Source organism: Drosophila takahashii, chromosome 2L, assembly GCF_030179915.1.
Source record: "Drosophila takahashii strain IR98-3 E-12201 chromosome 2L, DtakHiC1v2, whole genome shotgun sequence".
NCBI classification, from domain to species: domain Eukaryota; kingdom Metazoa; phylum Arthropoda; class Insecta; order Diptera; family Drosophilidae; genus Drosophila; species Drosophila takahashii.
In genome coordinates, this window is record NC_091678.1 from 8,896,105 (window position 1) to 8,914,981 (window position 18,877).

The following is an 18,877-nucleotide window of genomic DNA, read 5'->3' on the forward strand; positions in this document are numbered from 1 at the left end:
CTTTATTTCCGCAGGAGAAATGCTTCCAGTACTGGCCGCATGAGCGATCCGTGCGCTATCAGTATTATGTTGTGGATCCCATTGCCGAGTACAACATGCCTCAGTATAAGCTGCGTGAATTCAAGGTGAGTAGAAAATTTGTTCACTAAAATAAAACGCTTATTTTACTGAACACGTCTAATTTTTTAGAGAATTTTATTTACACTATTAGTTGGCGACTTTTTAGACTTAGAGTAGCAACTTTTAGACCAAAAATCCAAAAACCCCTACGATAAAAAGTGGATAATTATATATACAATAGACACAACAAAATTCAAGTTAATCGGTACAGTGGTTTTCGAGTTATAAAGAGAATAAAGCGATTGTATTGTATTTTCAATTTTTCGAATTTTTGCTCTAAGCTTTCACTTGACATTCCTAAGACATCAAGCGTCAAGAAAACACAAATATAAAAAAAACGATTCTTTTGATTATTCTGGGTGTAAATTCCCCCTTAAATTATTTAATAAATCGAAACTAATTAAATCCTCCTCTCTTTGTAGGTCACTGATGCCCGGGATGGCTCGTCGCGCACAGTGCGCCAGTTCCAGTTCATCGATTGGCCGGAGCAGGGAGTGCCGAAGTCGGGCGAGGGCTTCATAGACTTCATCGGGCAGGTGCACAAGACCAAGGAGCAGTTTGGCCAGGATGGACCCATCACCGTGCACTGTTCAGCGGGCGTGGGACGTTCGGGCGTCTTCATCACCTTGAGCATCGTCCTGGAGCGGATGCAGTACGAGGGAGTGCTGGATGTCTTCCAGACCGTGCGCATCCTGCGCTCCCAGCGTCCGGCTATGGTGCAAACCGAGGTGGGTTTTACACAAACATTTTTTTAAAAATTCAAAAATTAATTTCTAATTTATATTCATTCAATTACAGGATCAATACCACTTCTGCTATCGCGCTGCATTGGAGTACTTGGGCTCATTCGACAACTATGCCAACTGAGCTGAAAACTCAGCGACCCTGCGTTCGTTGCATTCTCATTTCGAACTCTACGCATAATACGCATTTACGATATACACGGATATCATAACTCTAAAGTATTATAGCCAGCTACTGCCCACAATTACTTAATACGCCTATACTTATATATACGTGGACATGTTTAGTTGATAAGCGCACCCCCCGCCCGAAGGATATGTTACCATTATGATTACTTTGGGGCCTCCTTGGTCTTTTACTACGTTTGATTTAATTGATAATGTAAACTGAAAAAGACTGTTACACGTTTAATTATCAGAAATTTATATATCAGCCCACATGCACTTCTGTAGGTGCATCAAGATTTTGCTCGCTAACGGAGGAGGAGGAAGTCAATCAACATGTTGTTCGTGGAACTGCCGCCAGAATGGCCAGGAATGGGGCGGACCACTGGAAACCGATACATATTTGAACTAAGGACTTGGTAGCTATTAGTCTTACCGCCTAACTCAAATCTCGAACGGAGGAATAGGGTCGAACGAATTAAATCTCAAACTTCTGGCGAATTAACAGCAAAATCCAATCGCCACTATAATATGAAGACGTATGAGTAATACAATCAATCAAATACCGCTATGTTAATCAGTTTTTATGCCTAGGTTGTTGGAAACCAGTATAAACAATCCGTGCAATTAGTCAAAAGTCTTGCATAGCGCATATTCTATAAGGCAGCTAGATTCTAAAATTAGTTTTCTATCAACACTTAAGTTTTGATCTCCCCTAAAATAGATGACGAACTTGAAGGACTGATCGATGTCTTGGTAGCTAACCGACTAAACGGTTCCCATTTTTTTAAACCGATAAGAGACGCAGACACAGACGCAACTTCCAGCTAAGCAGCTAATTGAAACTTTAACCTCATTCCCACGACTTCTATTCAGTTCCCCAGTACATTCCTGTATATACCACAGTCGATACCCAAGCTAGCCACGTATGTATGTGTAATTTAGATCGAAAAGCTAAACCATTATTGTACCTAAGGTGTATGAAGGCATAGTTAATAACCAAGCGAACAGATTAGAATGATAACTGTAGATATGTACTGTAGCATATAATTTTTACCATAAATTAGAGCGGCGCACGCGAAAAGGAAAATAAATCAAGACATTGGCAATAGGTATTAAGGTACATTGTAATGTATATAACTGATAAGCTGTTTTGCAGAACGTTTGAATTCGGCCTCGTATTTATACATAAATATATATACAAAAAGTTAGCAAGCAAATGCTTAAAAGCAAACACTAAATTATTAGCTGAAACACATGTTAAACAACAATAGTCATATGTAAACTAAATATTTATACGAAATAAAGGTATTTGTTATAACAACTTTAGCGCGTTGCCCCTGCCAATTGGATCGGAAGTGTTAGGAAGTAGTCAAATTTGCGGCGATGTTGGCCGGCTGGGCATGTTTGGAATAAAACGAGAGATATTAAATTAAACTATAGCGCTAGCAACAATAGATGTCTAGATAAAGGTACCCACGCAGAGTGTTGCAATCGTATTAAACTTAACATATAAATCAATTGAAAAGTACGAATATATTGTATATTACACAAATTTGTCGGCTTGTCAAATTTTGTTAAAATATAAATTGTTTTATATGTTTTACCAAATAGAAAGATATAACAATTTTAATGGTAACATGATACACAGACAAGCAAACAATATAATGATTATACTAATCAAGCAACAGATGAGCGTATGTATTTCGCATTAATTTATGAGTAAGAATATCATATTATGTTTAAAAATACCATACAAATAATATATCATTTTCAAAAAACTGCAAAACCGAATGACAAGAAATAATAAAAGATGAAATAAAAGAAAGTAAAAGACTTGAATGTGTTTCCATCGACTATAAACTCTGCTTGTGATGCTGATAAGGTGATTTCGTCATCATCAAATTCTTCATCGCTCTGCCGTTCTCTCGGAGTAAGATTAACAAGAAGCGTATTCGCCGGATATGGCATGTGTATAAAAACCCACGGTCCGATTCAAAATGTTTGAGTCGAATTTGCTCAAGATGCGGTGCACACTAATATTTGTTCTTTCGGTTTTGGTGAGTAGAATAAAAAGGATAAAGAACGCCATATTTATTGAATCTAATTGGTACTCTTCAGAGCCTTGCCTGTGCTGCTCCTCCAAGATCGGACAATGAGAACCTCTCTTATTTTCTTCGCTATGTCGAGACCATTCGTGGCATTCAAATTCACAATATGCTGGTCGTGACAGTTAAGTTTGTCGAGCAGGTAGTGAATAGCGTGCCGGTTGAACATCGTGGACCAGGATCACATGTCCTTGAGACCTTTGCTAATCGCGGCAGGGCCCTTCAACAGCGAGGCTCTACTGCTGAGAAATACGTCTACATCTATGATCTCCAAGAGGTGTTTGAAGGACTTAAGAACAATTTAAGTCAATCGTCACCCGAGTCTCAAAAGATTGGAATGAGCATTATCGGTTTACTGGGCGTTGCCAGTGAATTCGCCAAGGAGGATGAGATGGTGCATAATAAATTCGTCGAAGGTGCTACTCGACTGAAAACGAAGGTGTCTCCGGCAACCATTGCCCGGGAGAGTGAGCTTTTTAATGCTGTCAACAAATACGTAACTTCTTCTGATGTTCAGCAACATGAAACACTCATAGAAGATGTCCTGCGCTTCAAAAATAGGTACTAAACTTTTGTAATTAGTGCAATTAAAATTGAATAAAATCTTGCTATAAATAAAATGAAAGTAAAAGTAAAATTGGTCTTGAATTTGCATCAGTCATCGGCTCACATTAAATTGTTATCAGCGTTTGTGGTCAAGGTTACCAAGAAGCTTTTAAATTTTTGGATTTCTTGATAAGTGATGTTTTGAAAAATTTACCTAGCACCGCCACATTAGTCATACATTAATTGAAGTACGTTTTCATAAACAAATATATTTATAATTTATATGTACATGGGTTTTGTTGGAATATAAATCAAATTTAAAATAAACAAATAAAATTCATGGCATTGATTAAGATTCTACTTCTTTCTTATCGCATTTTTTAAAAACACGAAATATATCAAAATGGTAAAGATAAAGTGGTATAAAAAACATAACAGTTAGCTTATTATTTTACATCAGGTGGGCTTGAGTCGTTCTGATCACGTTGGGACAAAATGTTGAGCGGATCCTCACTGCGGAGGTAGCCATTGTGTTCTGGGTGATGTTCGAACACCACCTCTCCCCTGATGACCCGCACCCGCGGGCCGTGGGCACGAGCTGTGAATTTCACTTTCCCACAAGTGTCTGGACGAAGGCGACGATGGGCTCGTAAGCCGCTGACAACTACAAAGTATTTATCGCATCCATAGCATTTATAACGCTTCATTCCAATATGGCGCGATAGATGGGAAATCAGAGTTTCCCGGTGAGTAAAATCTAACGAGCAGACCTATGGGCATAATTTAAAAAGATTAAAGACTGTAACTAAGTACTGTACATTTAAAACAGCACAATATTTGATAGGATATTGAACAGTGAATAATATTGCTATTAATCTTACTCACCTTGCATTTAAATGGTTTTTCCCCTGTATGACGACGGTGGTGCACTCGAACCTGTCCAGGAGTACGGAAGCGTTTGTCACAATAGTTACACTTATGCGGCAGCTCCCCCGTGTGGATTGTCTTGTGGATACGTAGGGCCCCAAAAGTAGTAAATACTTTGGAGCACTCCGTGCACTGAAACTGCGCCATTTTTAATTGATTCTTCCTTGACTTCCTCGAGACAGTTGTCTTATCAGGAGTTTTCTTTGGGGAAGTTTCTTCTTTGTTAAAAGAAGGATGGTCTCCCGAAGGAGCAATAGGTTCGGTACTGTTTATGATAAATGGCAAATTAACAGTCTTGTCTTGATTTGGAGAAAATTCTGGCATTTGTGGCTTCGATTCCACAAGCGTTGCCAATGGCACATGCTCTTGTTTAGGTTCACAGTTTGAAGAATCCTGGGACAGAACTGAAAGAGAAATCAACATATGTTTAGAAAAGCAAACAATATGAATATACGAAATGATTATACTTACTTTTGTATGGCATTAACATCACTTTAAGACTATTTAATTGTTCCTGGCTCAATTCATGCTTGCTAGTCAGGTGCATTCGAAATGGACAATGCTTTTCGAAGGACCGCTGGCAAAGCGGACAAGTCCACATAAAACGGTAGAGTGGATACTGTGTCTGTAAATTCTTGGCCACCATAAAGGACAATGCGTTAAGAATCAATTCAACTGGCTTCGGCGCATCCTTGGGACCAATCAACGGAGGTAGGGATAGATTACCGTTGTTTGTCTTTGAAGATTGCAGCACTGTTCCCGGCAGAGGCAATGTCTTTTCAATAGAACGTATTTGGTTACGAAATTCGGTAATTATCTTCATAGATTCCGGCCTGCTTTCCGATTTGTTAAACGCGTCGAGGAGAAAGCAGGATGACCGATTGTGGGTTTGTGCCGGCAACGAAGTTTGGATGTGCTCGGGAGTTACAGCTGTTGCAGGATTATTCACAGAATTCACTTTGCTTATACTTATCGCCTGTGGAATTTTAATGGCATTCTTTTCCATGTCACTCAGACTAACTGTAAGGGACTCTTTCGAGGCAGCCGTAGATTGGCCGGGCATCTTAAAGATTTTTGTGTTGGCCGGCAATTTAATTACCATGCAGTTGCTGGGCAATACTTTTAGTATATTGGCTGCAATCGGGGGCTTTCTCTGTGGCACAGTGAGGTGGTTAGGAATTTGGGGAATTAAATGATCTGCGGTTGCCTTGTTTTGGGTAGCGACAGTTGAGGTGCCTAGACCATTCCATTTAAGAGCTGCAAAGGAGGGATATTGGAGCTTTTTTAAAAAAATGTTTATTATTTAAAGGAACTTACTTTTTAAATCCACCTGCACTTTGGTGTTGCTTAAAGCAGGCAAGCGCAGTTTGCTCCTCAGCGGAATGGGTATGCTTGACCAGATAGTATTATTATTTTTGGAACGCTCCGTGAGCTCCTCCTTTATGCTAACTTCTGGCATTCCCTCGTCCTGTGGTTCCACTTTAACGCTGACTGGAGGATTGTCTTCCAATAGCATTTGTTCTCCTTCCTCAGCGTAGAGAGGCTCCTCCTTAATCTGCACATCGCACACCGATTCTGCAGAGACTGGCGTACTAACTGCCACAAGTTCCGGCTTGGTGGACAGACCCTGCATGTAGCGCACCCGACCGCAGACGTACTGGCCTTGCTTCCTATGTAGACTGAGGCTCTGGCTGGACTCGAAATGGCGACGACAAATGGCACAAACATAACGATATACGTATATGTGACGCTGCATATGGCTGGCCAGGCAGTCCGCGTCTTTGGCCAAGAAATCGCAAATCTAAAATAAAAATCTTTTAAGTCAATCAAAAACATATATATTAGAAGAGCTTACCCTGCAACAAAAAACATGTCCTGGCTGTGGGTGCTGGCGATATTCGTGCTCGAGGATCTGTTCCAGCGAATCCAGCCAGATGCCACAGCCCAGCCGGCAGAAATGCCGGTTCATTTCATGGTTGACTTGGTGCCCTGAGAAATGCAGGCGACTTTCCAAGACGTAATGGCATATGTTGCACTCTTTTGGGGTTGGGTTGTCCTCCGATGAAACCGCAAATATCTACAATGTAAGATGGGACATACATTTATTTACATTGATATTTATTCAGTTTTTTTTTTTAAATTTGTAAAATATTTTATTATTCAAAATAGTGTTTTATAATTTTTAAAAATTTAACTCGAACTCGAAAAAAAAATAAAATTATTCTTAATTAAGCAGTAAGAGAGTAAGCAGTAAGTCTTTAACTAAGCACTGATATTAGAGTGAACCAAAATTCAGTTTATAAACATATACATACATATTTATAGGAAAGGCGACCAACTTTGAAAAACAATTATAATAAATTAAATTATTCTTAAATTAGCATTAGATAAATATGTGTTTGACTGAATTATTATTAGAGTGCCCCAAAATTCTGTTCATAAATGTATGAAACCATTTATAAGATGGGCAAACCTTGGAATACAATTACATATAATAAATCGGGTCCCTAAACATCCTTAATCTCAATCCTTAATCCAATCTAGAAATGTAATCTTCATACACCCCCACGCCCATTACGCCCCTGTGTGGCTGTGCTTTTATAGGTTATATTTACCTGTTGCCGATCGAGTCCAAGGCTGGCGATAAACTTCCGCTCGTCCTCCGACTCCAAACGGTCCCTAATCGGCACGGTTATCATTTTGGGACCCTCTTCCAGGATCTTCAACGTATCGCGTGCTGAAGATTTGCAAGAATTAACAGGAATTAAAAGTTAACGGTAAAGTGCGTAATAGAATAGCGACACCAACACATGCACACGACCCCACAAACACACGCATGTGAGCGGAGAGCATCGCAAGCTTACCGCTCAAAACTTCGATCGCAGCATCCGGCAAGTCGTCCTGCGGCTCCAACTTGACCCTGGTGTCCTCGATGTCAATTTCCTGCTTGACCAGGGCCAGGTCCACGTGCATTGCGCTCCGTTTTGAGGATATCAGATCAGCAAATATGAATATAAAGAAGAAGAGAGGAGCAGCGCAATAAATACCGCTGTACAGCGCTGCGATCAGAACGCGACTATCGATAGGCGGGGCGTTGCCAGACCCGCGCATGCGATAATCGGCTGCGGCATATCGATAGGCGCGATGAACCACCACCTCACGAAAATTGTAGCAACAACACTGATTTCTGGTTAAAGTAAACAAAGCGAATAATCTAAGGAAATCGAGGTAAATCCTGAGTTATGAGCAATAGTGAGGACTCGCAGCAGTATCTAAACGACATGCTGGTGAAGGAGGAGGACGAGGCGTCCGGAGGTAAGCGGGAAACCACCCATGTGCACTAGGTTTACTATTTCTCTTGGTTTTTCCACACCCCAGACGAATCGGACAAACAGGATGGAGGGATTATGCTGCGCGAACAGGACCGCTTCCTGCCCATTTGCAACATCATCAAGATCATGAAGGTGCCGGTGCCGCAGAACGGCAAGATAGCCAAGGACGCACGCGAGTGCATCCAGGAGTGCGTTTCCGAGTTCATATCCTTCATCAGCAGCGAGGCCATCGAAAGGAGCGTGGCGGAGAACCGGAAAACAGTCAACGGCGACGACCTGCTGGTGGCCTTCAGCAATCTGGGATTCGACAACTACGTGGAGCCACTGTCCATTTACCTGCAAAAGTACCGAGAGGTAGGTTTAATGGGATAATTCCACCCCACTCCTCGCTAATCGAATTACATCTCCCATTTTAGTCCAACAAATCGGATCGCAATCTCTTCCTGGACGCCAGTTATCCGCATAACGAAGATGGATCCTCCACGAACGAGGCGGGAAAGCAGTAGCCCATGGTTGGCCTACCCTGGTAGTTAAGGTTCTGTAGACAGTTCTGGCAGCAAAGATAAATTCTTAGTGTAATTCAATTGGAAACTGACCCCTTAAAGTATAAACATTTTTTATTTTATCTATTCCAAGTTCAAGATTTTGAAATTTATTATAAGTGAAAAACTAAGTCTCTTCTGCTAGAACTGTCAAATAGTGATTATTTTAAATCTTTTTGAACTACAGGTTTTATATTCATAAATCAATTTCCCGAAACATAGTCAAACTCCATATTTAAGATCCTTATATATTGGTAATAATCATGTGTAATATCCATTAAGTATAAATATTAAGAGAAAAAGCTCATATATAAAATCAATACACAAATTTATAAGAAATAAACTTTTTTATTTATACATAGATAATAAAAATAACATTTTCAAATGTTGGCGGGGATCAATAACTTTCGTTGGTTACGTTTAGTGCGTATAAAATCTTTTTTAGGGAATGAGATAAATGTTTTTACAGTTTAAGTACTTTATTTTTTAACTGTAAAAGCTTTTTGTAACTATTTGTACACATGCACAATGTACAATGATATATATTTTCAAAATATTTTTCGATTATCTTAAATTGTAACATTTTATCTTTATAAAGACTTGAAGCTAGTTAAAAATCGAGCGTATATTTCATAAAAGATTATCACTAAACCATTTATAAAAATGAATTTTATGTAGGGATCTTGGCTCGACAAGTTATTCTTTTTCTAATTTGATCTGAATGTCATGGATTGACAGTTCTGTTATTAAGTTGGGGATTAGTTTTGAGGACGGACTCATAAACTCGTAAAATTGTTGGTTTAGCAACATATTCGTATTCTCTTCTTTTTCCTGTTTGATCTGAAATTCATGGTTCAACGATTTGGGGCATGGTTCTGAAGAAATATAAGCATCGACAGGTTTAGGATTAGAAGGAGTGATAGAAGTTGGTGCAGTGACTAGGTGCTCATCAGTTCCCTTATAGCAGCTAATCGGTTCCACCTTACTGACCCCCAATTCCACCTCCAGATGGGGCATAGTTAATTCACACTGCTGATCCGCCTCCATCTCCTCTTTCAGATCGATTCGCTCCATTCTAACATAGGGTTCGCTAAGCAAGTTGCTTGGTTCTGTTGGTTCTGAATCGGAATACTCCGCCTTAACCAAGGGTTTTAAAAGAGATTTTTCCAATTTTCTCTTTTCTTTTTCCTGTTTCAGTAGAAGCGCCTCGTGGCTGCGCAGAATCCTCCATTCTACGTTGTCTGGATTCTGGTGCACTGCCTCGCCAGGCAGACGCAATGTGGGTACGCTCCAGCGGAACAAGCGAACCTCATTGCGGAGGCAGTCCGGCTCAAAGTGTCGGCGGCACACCCGCATGTTGGTCAAATCACCACTTATATTTAGCTGGCAGTTATCCGCCCACCTCTGCAGAATCTCCGGCATTGATGGCAGATAGTAAAGGGTGACTCCATCCCTGGGTCTCAACATGTTGCACGTTTTGACAGCACATCTGAAGCGGTCCAAGTGGCCGCTCCTTAGGATCTCCCCGTACATTTTGTCCAGAAATTGTTCTGCATCGAGTGCCTTTCGCAATATTGGGCTCCTCGCACAATGTTCATAGAGCATTACCAAGTGCAGCGGGCAGACCTGCAGGGAATCCTTGGAAGCGGCCGCAGCCTCATCGATACTCAAGTATTGCAGCCACTCCAGGCGCCATTTTTCCCTGGGAATATGGTAAAACAATTCCCTGTCGAACTCCAAGCAATCAGGATAGCAGCACCTTTCTTTCGCATCGACAACCTTCCAGTCTTCTTCTATGGTTTCCTCGTCCTGTGTGTAAAGATCTTTATATCTGTGGCGCAGTTTCCTGGTGGGTATAGCACCAGGGAGCAGCTGATAGCTATTGACGAAGCAAAAGAACTCAAAGTGACACTTGCACACTTTAAGCGTTTCCCTTTGCTTCTTGTCCAAGTCGAGGCGTAAATTGTGCGACCACTGTTTGAAATGTACTTGCGACTGGGGAAAATTATAGAACCCCCTGGATTCACAAGAGCGTTTGCTGCAGGCCACGCAGTAATAATTTACATTCGAGCTGGCGGGTCGGTGTTCCAGTTCTTCGTCCAGAAAGAGCGTTGGAATCGAGCCACGCCGCAGTTCACCTTTTCGAATAAAGCACTGCCGCTGAAAGTGCCGATCGCAAATGTGCTGATTCATTAGGTCGGCGGGAGACTTGGCAAAGATCTTGCACCATTTCTCCAGTTGCCTGCGGTTCGTCGGAACTCGCAGGTAATGGGTGTCCACATCTGTTATCCTTCTCTCACAGTTGGGAACCAGGCATTGGATGTTTGTCAGCGAACTCACAGCCGTTCTAAGTTTTAGAGTGGGAGCAGACCCTTCTTTTAAATATCCCGTCTCCGGATGAAAACACTTGGATTTAAAGTGAATTTGGCACACTTTGAACCCATCTCTTACGGCCTGCAAAGAATCATGATTGCATTTCGCTGCCCAAACGCGACTATCGGTGGTACTCTTGGGATATTCGAACAGTCGCACTCCGTCTCCTTCTTCCTGAAAGCAACTGAGCACGGAGCAGTGGTGCTCCCGCACGTTCAGCAGTTGACGATAGATATCCTGGGCGTGGGCAGGCTTTCCGTTGGGCCTGACATTGCGGATAACGTGTCCATTGTGGCCGAGGTTCAAGGTGGGAACCGCCCAGTCGCGGAGCTGGTTTAAGTAAATGCAATCGGGCTCAAAGTGGGATTGGCACAAAAACAGATCCGTCGGATTCCTGAAACGCGGCTTCTGCTGTGTATTTACCAGCCACATCAACAAATGCTGTTCCTTGCTGGGAAAATTGTGGAGTAACTCACGCTTTTTGCACGTGGCAATGCAACATATTTCCTCGTGAATAGTACTTTTTTGGCTTGTAGATAATGTTGGTGAAGTTTCCTATAAAACGTAATACAAAAAAATAATTAGGGTATAAAATAAAGTATATTTTTAAATTATTATAGAAAACCCATTCATCTATTTTTAAAAATTCTGACAAGTGTCTCTTTATCAGCCATTTAATAAAAGGGATCTATAGGTAAGTATGAGATTAAACAAACAAATATTGCAGAATTATCCATATAAAACTGATTCAAAAATTATGGTATAAAGTAAAGTATATTTTTAAATTACTAGAAATCCCATTGATATATTTTTAAAAAGTCTGATAGGTGTCGCTTTATCAGGCATTTTAAAAAATGGATCCTTAGATAAGTATAAGAATAAACAAACAAATATTGCAGAACTATCCATATAAAACTGATTCACACCTAGCTTTAAAACATTTTTTTCAGGATAGCAATATCAAAATCAAACTATCAAATATCAACTTTTACCCTTTTTCCCCTTCTAAAGCTCACCCTCGCTTAACTGACCTTTAGATCCTTGGCGGAATCGTTTTGGTTCCTCCTGAAGGCATCTTGAAACCATTTATCCGCTTCTGAATCGATTTTCTCCAATTTAATGGTTTCCAAAACCAAGTTATCCGTTTCGTCGTCCTTCTCATTTTCGTTTGGGTCTCCTTCCTGTCGCCAAATCTTCTCGTGACCTTCGACAAGTTTCTTTGAATTTTCCATATGATTCCTGAAGATAACCGGATGGGAGTGGCCCAGCTCCAATGTGGGAATAGCATCAACGTGTAATGTGCTTGATGATTTAAAACAACTCTTTTCAAAGTGCCTTTTGCATATCTTCATATCTTCTAGCGGCGTACAGCCTACATCTAATCGCAAATTGCCCGTCCACTTATTGCACAAAACTGGGTTGTCCGGGAACTTGAAGTGCTGCTCGGGCTTTAGCTTCTCCTTGCAGCCAGGTACGCAGCATTCAGGGATTTCCACCATGAGGCTTTCCTGGCCCAGTAAGAGAGTTGGAATCGCGCCGGGATGCAGGACAAGGGGGCTTTCAAAGCAGTGCGGCTCGAAGTGACGCTGGCAAACGAGCTCGTCCTTAAGATCCGAGTAACGCATACCCAGGACATGACTCCAGGCTTCAGGTGGACAGAAGTAGCGAGTGTGTTCATCCGGCCTACGTGGCTTGCAGTTTGGCACCACGCACTGAACATTCGCAACGAGTTGAAGAGTGGGAAACGAGCCTTCAAATAGGTCACCAGTGTCTGGATGGAAACACTGCGGTGCAAAGTGATCCTGGCACAACTTAAACCCGTAATGTATGGCCTGCAAGGAGCGATGCTTGCACCTGTCTGACCAAATCCGTATTATGGCCGTATCTGTTGGGTATTTAAAGAGTCGCAGGTTTTCTCCTTCGGCCTGAAAGCAACTGATCACAGAGCAGTGGTGCTGCCGGATATACTTGAGTGCCTCATCCAGATCCTGAATGTTTCTGCCCCTGTTCCTGGTGTTGGGAATAACGCAGCCATTGTGGCCGAGGTTCAAGGTGGGAATCGCCCAGCTGGTAATTTGATTCTGCAAGATGACCTCGGGCTCAAAGTGGGAATGGCATATGGACAGGCGACGGGGAGGCAGCAGACGAGGCTGCTGCTTGGTGTTGGCCAGCCACAGGAGCAACTGCGGCTCGTCCCTGGGAAATCGATGGAGTATCTCATGGTTTTCCTCGCAGGTGGCTATGCAGCATTTCCTCCACCAGTCCGTGGAGTCTCGCGGGAGACGATTTTTGGGCAAAGCAAATGTCCTTTGCTTCTTGCTCAGGTTACTATCTGGAGGATCAGTATCTGTTGACTTTCTTTTTGAGTGAATTAAGGATAAGGATGTCTCATTTCGGTTCAGGGACGACTGATCCTGGATGGCTAGTTCCGAATCCATTGCGGCGCATAGATACAATTCAGCTGCATCGCAAAGTAAAAGGAAGAATGAATTGTCCCTAAGTTAAATCAGAAGAAACTAATGACACTACCTTTAATTACAAATTAAATTGTTAGAATTAAAAAACCTCCGTTGGTCAGATGTAAACAAAAACGTAGTAACGGTCCTGCCAACTCGTTTTTCGAACTGTTATCGATAAGTATCTGTTTATCGCGCTATCGAGTTTTAAAAATTGCCGCCAGTAACTATGCTAGGGACAGAATTCAATTTAATTTACAACGTAAATCTTTAAAATAAGTAACAATAAAACAATAAATGTGTGGAGTCTATTAGCCATTTGGATGTGTATTTTAAAAATTCTCAAAAATGTTTCAATCGCCAATGTTTTAAAACATTATTTATTGGTTTTACTTTATTTAGCCTCAATAATATGGAATTATTAGAGTTATATATGCTATAAAGAAATTCCTATTACCTTAATAACAATAAAGATTATTGTAGCCTTAATAATGTGGAATTATTAGCTTACACAGTAATCAAATTCTTTTACTTTAAATTACCCACATATAAAGTGATATAACTTATTTCTTTTTAGTCCTTTGAAAACGGGAGGAACGTTTGCGTTTCTTGGCTTTCCACACACTTTCGTACATCGATCCCAGCAGGACACTTGCCATGCGACGCGTGGGCATGGCTCCCTTCCGCACCCTCGATCCTTGGAAGCAATCCTCGTCGAAGTGGCGGCTGCAGATGCGAAAGCTGGGCCAGTACTCCCTGGCCATCTGCACCTGGGTGTTGTGTAGCCACTTTTTGGCTGCTTCCTCGGAATCGGGGAGCTTGTGCAGGCGGAAAGTTCGGGTTACGTCCTTGAAAGTCTTATTACAACGCGGAACAGCGCAGCGATTGGTACTGTACTTCTTCCGCTGTCCTTGATCCTTGGGCTCATCTATGGATTTCCCAGCAAGGGGATTTAAATCGGAGTAATCAACATCCTCCTCGTCTTCCCAATCATTCAGCTTCGCCGCCTCGTTGTAAATCTTGTACTGCTCCCTGGTGACATTTTGATGCACTGCCTCGCCTGGAAGGTGCAGGGTGGGCACACTCCACTCGAGGAGTCGTTGACCCTGGAAGCATTGCGGTTCAAAGTGCTTGCTACACACCCGATTGTATTCTTTCTTCTCATTCAACTCCATCTGCCCGTTTTCCACCCACATCTGCTCGATTTCCTTGATGGTCTTCATACAATGCAGGATGCCTCCGTCTCTGGGCAGGAAGGTATTGCATCCCTTGATGGCACACCTGAGGACCTGCATTCGTTTCTTGCTTCGGGCATCCTTGTAGCTATCGTCCAGAGAGGCGTCGGACGAGTGATCGGCAAAGTTTTCGGCACTGTGCTCGTACAGAAGGATGAAGTGCAGCGGGCAGAGCTGTGGTTCATCCGAGGATGAGTCGGCCGGAGGCAGTTCAATGTTCATGTGGTTCAGCCACGCTTTGCGAAGACTATCCATCTTTGGCAGATTGTAGCAATTGATTTTATGCTGCTCTACGCAGTTCGGATAGCAGCAATCCAATCTGGTTGTTCCAATTCTCCAAAAAGCCCATGATGATTTCCCCAGAAGATTCATATTGGTCAGGTAGAGATCACGATGGGAATGACCCAGTTTCAAGGTCGGCATGGCTCCCAAACGCACTCGATTTGGTCCTGAACTCTTTTTTAAACAGGACTCCTCGAAGTGCTCATCGCAGACCATCATTCCTTCCACCGCATCGCAGGTGGCGTCCAGTCGAAAGTTGTGTAGCCACTTCTTGACCAGAACTGGCAGTCTGGGAAACGGGGAAAACGGTTTCTCTCCAGGCTGCCGGATGCGTCCACAGCCGGGCACTATGCAAGCGATCTTTTGAAACTCTAATTTTATACTTCCCGGATTTGGCTGGATTTCCTGGCCATGATTCAGGAAGAGAGTGGGCAGCGAACCAGGACGAAGTTTGTTGTCATTCGTGAAGCAGTAGTCCTCGAAGTGACGGCCGCAAACGCGGAGGTCATCACGATGGAGATCTCGTTGGTCAATCAATAGGTTGTTGCTCCAGGCATTTAGTAGAGTGCTAGTTACAGGAACTTTGTAGTAGCCCACAGGAGCAGCTGCATCCTGCGCACAGCCAGGCACAAGGCAAGTGAATAGCTCCCTGGAGGGCAAGGATCCCGCAAACAAGTCGCAAGTCTCCGGATCAAAAGAGTCCGTGGCGAAGTGCGAACGGCACAAGCGAAATCCTTGCCTGGCAACCAGGACAGGATTATGACTGCACCGTCGTGACCACCTGCGACGGCTGGCCTCGTCCTTTGGGTACTCATACAGCCGGTATCCTTCGTCCTTGGCCCGGAAGCAACTGAGCACGGAGCAGTACTCCCTGCGGATGTGCTTCATCACTTCCTTAGAGGGTTGTTTCGAAAGTGGAATCACGAATCCTGCATGGCCGAGTAATAAAGTGGGCACCGCCCAATCGAAGAGCTCATTCCGCTTAAAGGCTTCGGGTTCAAAGTGAAACTGACACACGAAAAGCTCTAGGGGATTAGCCAGGCGAGGCTTCATATCGGTGTTCACTAGCCACTGGATGAGCATATTTTCCTGGCTGGGAAAGCGAAAGAGTCGAATTTGTTCGCTTTCCTGCTGACCACAGGTGGGAATGCAACATTTCGGTGTCCTGATCTCCGGATCTTCCTTAACTTTATCCAGCATGGAGGGCTCCACTTTAACATACATCTCCTCCATCGGAAAGTCCTCGTCCGGCGGGAGTTCCTCCTCCATTAGTGGTTCCGCCTTAATTTTGATCTCCTCCACCATTTGACAGTCGTAGTCGTCGTCTGACTCCAGCTCCTGCTTCACCTGAACTTCATCCATTTTTAAGTCCTGGGTTCTAGGACTTAAATACTAATACTATCGGTGGTAACTTCATGAATTGATCCCGAAGAACTCTATAAAGGCGACCGGTTTATACATTTATTTCTCATAAAAACTTTAGAGCTAATAATACATTACCTTTTTGTATGTTTTTGATAATATACGACGTAGTAAACCAAGTTAACTTTGGTTTTGAAGCGCAAACAAATAGCGTCCTCAGTAAAATCAGCTGGGTGCTTGCCCTGCCAACTTGTTATATCGATAGATACGAAACCGATTACCATCAAATAGTAGATGAAACCCGCTCTTTTCAAATTTGTAAGTATGAAACAAAGTCTTTATAAGAACTCAAATATTAAAACGTTAAAAATAAGTTCAACCAAATTGATTTGATTTTTTATTGTATAATTTTTAGGTGACTTACAACTATTTGACTGCAATATGGACAGAGTAGTGATGAGTTATTAATGTCAGCTTTTTTACCAATTTCGTCTAAACAATTTTTACAAATTTTAAAATGGCTACATGGCATTAGGGCCACATCCCTGGGTTTATCCTTACATATAATGCACTTAAGGAAGTCTACCGTTTGGGTACACCTAGGTTCAACTTCATCACTCTTCTTTTCATTTTGCCCATTCTCGAAATCAGAATCACTGGTTTCAGGATTAAAGTCCCTTTGCAATAGTTCGATTTCTTCATCGACGATGGTTTTGAAGAAATCATCAATTGATATTTTCTGCTTATTTAGCAGATCGACTAATGTCTGAAGCCGTCTTTCCCTAATTCGTTGATTGCTGCATTTTTCGGTAATAGCAATTAGAAGTCCTTGACTAGTGGTACTCAGAGTAGTTGATGCACTGAGATCCTCATCTCGTATCACTTCCAGAAATTTGTGAAAACTACAGTGCTTCTGTAGCTTTTGTCCAAGCAATGTGTTAAAGGATTCCAAAGAAATTGTTGTCCTCATTTGTTGACCATAGACAGTAAATACTTGTGGAGTGATCTAAAAATTGTTTAAAAGAGGTTATTCCTATATTCTTATTACTTTTATTACTATTATTCGTAGCTCACCTTAGTCATAAATTCCTCTTCAAAACATGTCATAAACCTTTGAAGTACTTCATGGTAAACTTTTGGCAAATAATGAAGTTCAGATTTTAGAGTCACAAGCATTTGCTCTATGCTTTTTGGATCAAGCAATGCTAAACATTGGAACTTTCGGTACCAGTTGTAGCAGTCAACATTTGTTTTTAGCGTATATCCTAAGGTTTTTATTTTTAAACTCGTTCGCCTTAGGACTTGACAATAATGAAACCAGCAACTCTTCAGAGTGGCATTTGGAAATAATGCTGTTAACGCCATACGTAGATCCAATTCGTGATCAGTGTTAAAACTGGCGGCTTCAAATTGAAAAATGTTTTGGTTTATATTACCAAAAATATGTTCATATGCCTCCCTCGACTTTCTTGACAGCAAAATATAAATGAATGGATAAGTCTTGAAAGAGAGTAAAGTTTTACAATATGATCCAAAGGAAAATAACATTTACTTACATGATCATCAAAATGAAAATGGACAACAATTAGTTTTTTGTATCCACAAGATGGTACAATCCTAAAGTTTCCATCAATCGAATAATCCCGTTGGCCTGGATTGTTTTTTATAATTTCTGAAATGCTCGGTGATAGAAATATGGTATACGCAAAATTATCTTCCAAAATAGTTTGCCGATAGAATGTCTTTTGGTTATGCTTGGATATGCCATATTCAGCCAGGAAATCTTTGTTTTCGAATAGCAATTTGATTTCGCTTGGAGATTTTGGGTTTCTTTTCATTCCTTGACTTCGTATTTTAAATAGTTGTCTTTTGATCTTTGGGAAATTCACCAGTGATGCAGATTCCCCAGCTTTCTGGCACTCTTCTTCGAAAATTTCCTTTATACCTTTCCGTTTAAGGCTTTTTTCGCACTGGTCCTTAACAGCATTGAGGAGGTTTAATTTTTTGATCAATTCTTCTGGAGGTTCATGATTGTGGGGGCTATTGTTAAGCTGAGTGCAAATGTTTTTTGAGACTTTGACAGAAGCGTGGCAGTTATCAACATAGCAAACATAACGCGAATCGGTGGCGGTCTTACTTTTGATCTTGAACAACTGTTGTACACTGGGGAAAAACAGTAATTTTGAGTTTTTACGGAATCCCGAAACATATTTAAATTCGCTCGTGGGCATTATGCCTGAAAATCCTGCATCATTATCATTTCGCTCATAGTCTGATGGAATTTCATCCGCTATTCTGGGCTCCTCTTTAACTAGGATATCCATAAATGGATCCTTGTCCTCGTCTGATTGGGATTCATTTTCTGTCAGACGGTCCACACTTACAAGGATCTCCTCTTCCGGTTCCATTCTAAAGTTCTGAGCCATCAATAAGCCTCTGGTTGGTCCTATACTATATAGTTAACCATACACTGTTTTTTAATTCTGTTCCAGATTCATTATAAAGTTCTTTAAAGAAGTTCATTGACTAAAACTCTAGATTTTTTCTAGTTTTTCTTTAATAAATTACAAAAGTTAACAATCTTAAATTCTGTTTCGTTGTATTGCATTATTATAATCAGCTGTTTGCCCTGCCAACTCGGTTGTCTCTTTTATGCGATGAATTTCCCAATTTTATACGATGAGTA

The 18,877-nt window shown here is 41.6% G+C and overlaps 6 protein-coding genes and 1 long non-coding RNA gene across 13 annotated transcripts in view; 3 read left to right on the forward strand and 4 right to left on the reverse strand.

The window, feature by feature from the left end:
* The window catches only part of Lar (tyrosine-protein phosphatase Lar), a 129,662-nt gene extending 126,800 nt beyond the window's left edge, over positions 1-2,862 (forward strand). For 6 of the 7 annotated variants that reach the window (XM_070212123.1, XM_070212125.1, XM_070212119.1 and 3 more), the window contains 3 exons: positions 15-125; positions 543-848; positions 919-2,862. In XM_070212123.1, the coding sequence (XP_070068224.1) occupies positions 15-125; positions 543-848; positions 919-987 (486 nt within the window). In that variant the 3' untranslated portion in view covers positions 988-2,862. The remainder of the gene's footprint in view (positions 1-14; positions 126-542; positions 849-918) is intronic. The other variant, XR_011417730.1, reaches the window with a different exon arrangement.
* A 95-nt stretch (positions 2,863-2,957) lies between these two features.
* Positions 2,958-3,891, forward strand: LOC108055412 (uncharacterized). Its single transcript, XM_017138731.3, has 2 exons — positions 2,958-3,088; positions 3,150-3,891. Exons 1-2 carry the CDS (start codon positions 3,029-3,031, stop codon positions 3,702-3,704), a joined length of 615 nt encoding a protein of 204 aa, XP_016994220.2. The 5' UTR covers positions 2,958-3,028; the 3' UTR covers positions 3,705-3,891.
* A 40-nt stretch (positions 3,892-3,931) lies between these two features.
* On the reverse strand, positions 3,932-7,723 carry LOC108055483 (uncharacterized). The gene is made up of 7 exons (XM_017138848.3): positions 7,474-7,723; positions 7,225-7,346; positions 6,465-6,686; positions 5,927-6,410; positions 5,081-5,866; positions 4,568-5,013; positions 3,932-4,452 (listed from the first exon to the last, which is right to left on the reverse strand). The coding sequence occupies exons 1-7, from the start codon at positions 7,718-7,720 to the stop codon at positions 4,129-4,131; spliced, it is 2,631 nt and encodes an 876-aa protein (XP_016994337.3). The 5' UTR covers positions 7,721-7,723; the 3' UTR covers positions 3,932-4,128.
* A 37-nt stretch (positions 7,724-7,760) lies between these two features.
* Positions 7,761-8,794, forward strand: Nf-YB (nuclear factor Y-box B). Its single transcript, XM_017138716.3, has 3 exons — positions 7,761-7,924; positions 7,988-8,295; positions 8,358-8,794. The coding sequence occupies exons 1-3, from the start codon at positions 7,852-7,854 to the stop codon at positions 8,445-8,447; spliced, it is 471 nt and encodes a 156-aa protein (XP_016994205.2). The 5' UTR covers positions 7,761-7,851; the 3' UTR covers positions 8,448-8,794.
* Positions 8,795-8,811: 17 nt separating this feature from the next.
* On the reverse strand, positions 8,812-13,441 carry LOC138912227 (uncharacterized). Its single transcript, XM_070212132.1, has 3 exons — positions 13,386-13,441; positions 11,888-13,317; positions 8,812-11,411 (listed from the first exon to the last, which is right to left on the reverse strand). Exons 2-3 carry the CDS (start codon positions 13,292-13,294, stop codon positions 9,180-9,182), a joined length of 3,639 nt encoding a protein of 1,212 aa, XP_070068233.1. The 5' UTR covers positions 13,295-13,317; positions 13,386-13,441; the 3' UTR covers positions 8,812-9,179.
* Positions 13,442-13,648: 207 nt separating this feature from the next.
* LOC108055490 (uncharacterized) lies at positions 13,649-16,429 on the reverse strand. Its single transcript, XM_017138858.3, has 2 exons — positions 16,330-16,429; positions 13,649-16,265 (listed from the first exon to the last, which is right to left on the reverse strand). The coding sequence occupies exon 2, from the start codon at positions 16,189-16,191 to the stop codon at positions 13,876-13,878; it is 2,316 nt and encodes a 771-aa protein (XP_016994347.2). The 5' UTR covers positions 16,192-16,265; positions 16,330-16,429; the 3' UTR covers positions 13,649-13,875.
* A 149-nt stretch (positions 16,430-16,578) lies between these two features.
* On the reverse strand, positions 16,579-18,789 carry LOC138911973 (uncharacterized). Its single transcript, XR_011417607.1, has 3 exons — positions 17,748-18,789; positions 17,266-17,691; positions 16,579-17,197 (listed from the first exon to the last, which is right to left on the reverse strand). It is a non-coding gene; the product is annotated as an uncharacterized lncRNA (long non-coding RNA).
* Between the last annotated feature and the right edge of the window lie 88 nt (positions 18,790-18,877).

What these genes read in the sequence shown, in the direction of transcription:
- LOC108055412 (XM_017138731.3), top strand. Translation starts at nt 3,029, where the DNA reads ATGTTTGAGTCGAATTTGCTCAAGATGCGGTGCACACTAATATTTGTT. An exon ending in TATTTGTTCTTTCGGTTTTG is followed by an intron (nt 3,089 to 3,149) that starts GTGAGTAGAATA and finishes GGTACTCTTCAG; the next exon opens with AGCCTTGCCTGTGCTGCTCC.
- LOC108055483 (XM_017138848.3), bottom strand. Translation starts at nt 7,720, where the DNA reads ATGCGCGGGTCTGGCAACGCCCCGCCTATCGATAGTCGCGTTCTGATC. An exon ending in TGCGATCGAAGTTTTGAGCG is followed by an intron (nt 7,347 to 7,473) that starts GTAAGCTTGCGA and finishes GCAAATCTTCAG; the next exon opens with CACGCGATACGTTGAAGATC. An exon ending in GACATGTTTTTTGTTGCAGG is followed by an intron (nt 6,411 to 6,464) that starts GTAAGCTCTTCT and finishes TTTTTATTTTAG; the next exon opens with ATTTGCGATTTCTTGGCCAA.
- Nf-YB (XM_017138716.3), top strand. Translation starts at nt 7,852, where the DNA reads ATGAGCAATAGTGAGGACTCGCAGCAGTATCTAAACGACATGCTGGTG. An exon ending in GGAGGACGAGGCGTCCGGAG is followed by an intron (nt 7,925 to 7,987) that starts GTAAGCGGGAAA and finishes TCCACACCCCAG; the next exon opens with ACGAATCGGACAAACAGGAT. An exon ending in ACCTGCAAAAGTACCGAGAG is followed by an intron (nt 8,296 to 8,357) that starts GTAGGTTTAATG and finishes CTCCCATTTTAG; the next exon opens with TCCAACAAATCGGATCGCAA.
- LOC138912227 (XM_070212132.1), bottom strand. Translation starts at nt 13,294, where the DNA reads ATGGATTCGGAACTAGCCATCCAGGATCAGTCGTCCCTGAACCGAAAT. An exon ending in ATTCCGCCAAGGATCTAAAG is followed by an intron (nt 11,412 to 11,887) that starts GTCAGTTAAGCG and finishes TACGTTTTATAG; the next exon opens with GAAACTTCACCAACATTATC.
- LOC108055490 (XM_017138858.3), bottom strand. Translation starts at nt 16,191, where the DNA reads ATGGATGAAGTTCAGGTGAAGCAGGAGCTGGAGTCAGACGACGACTAC.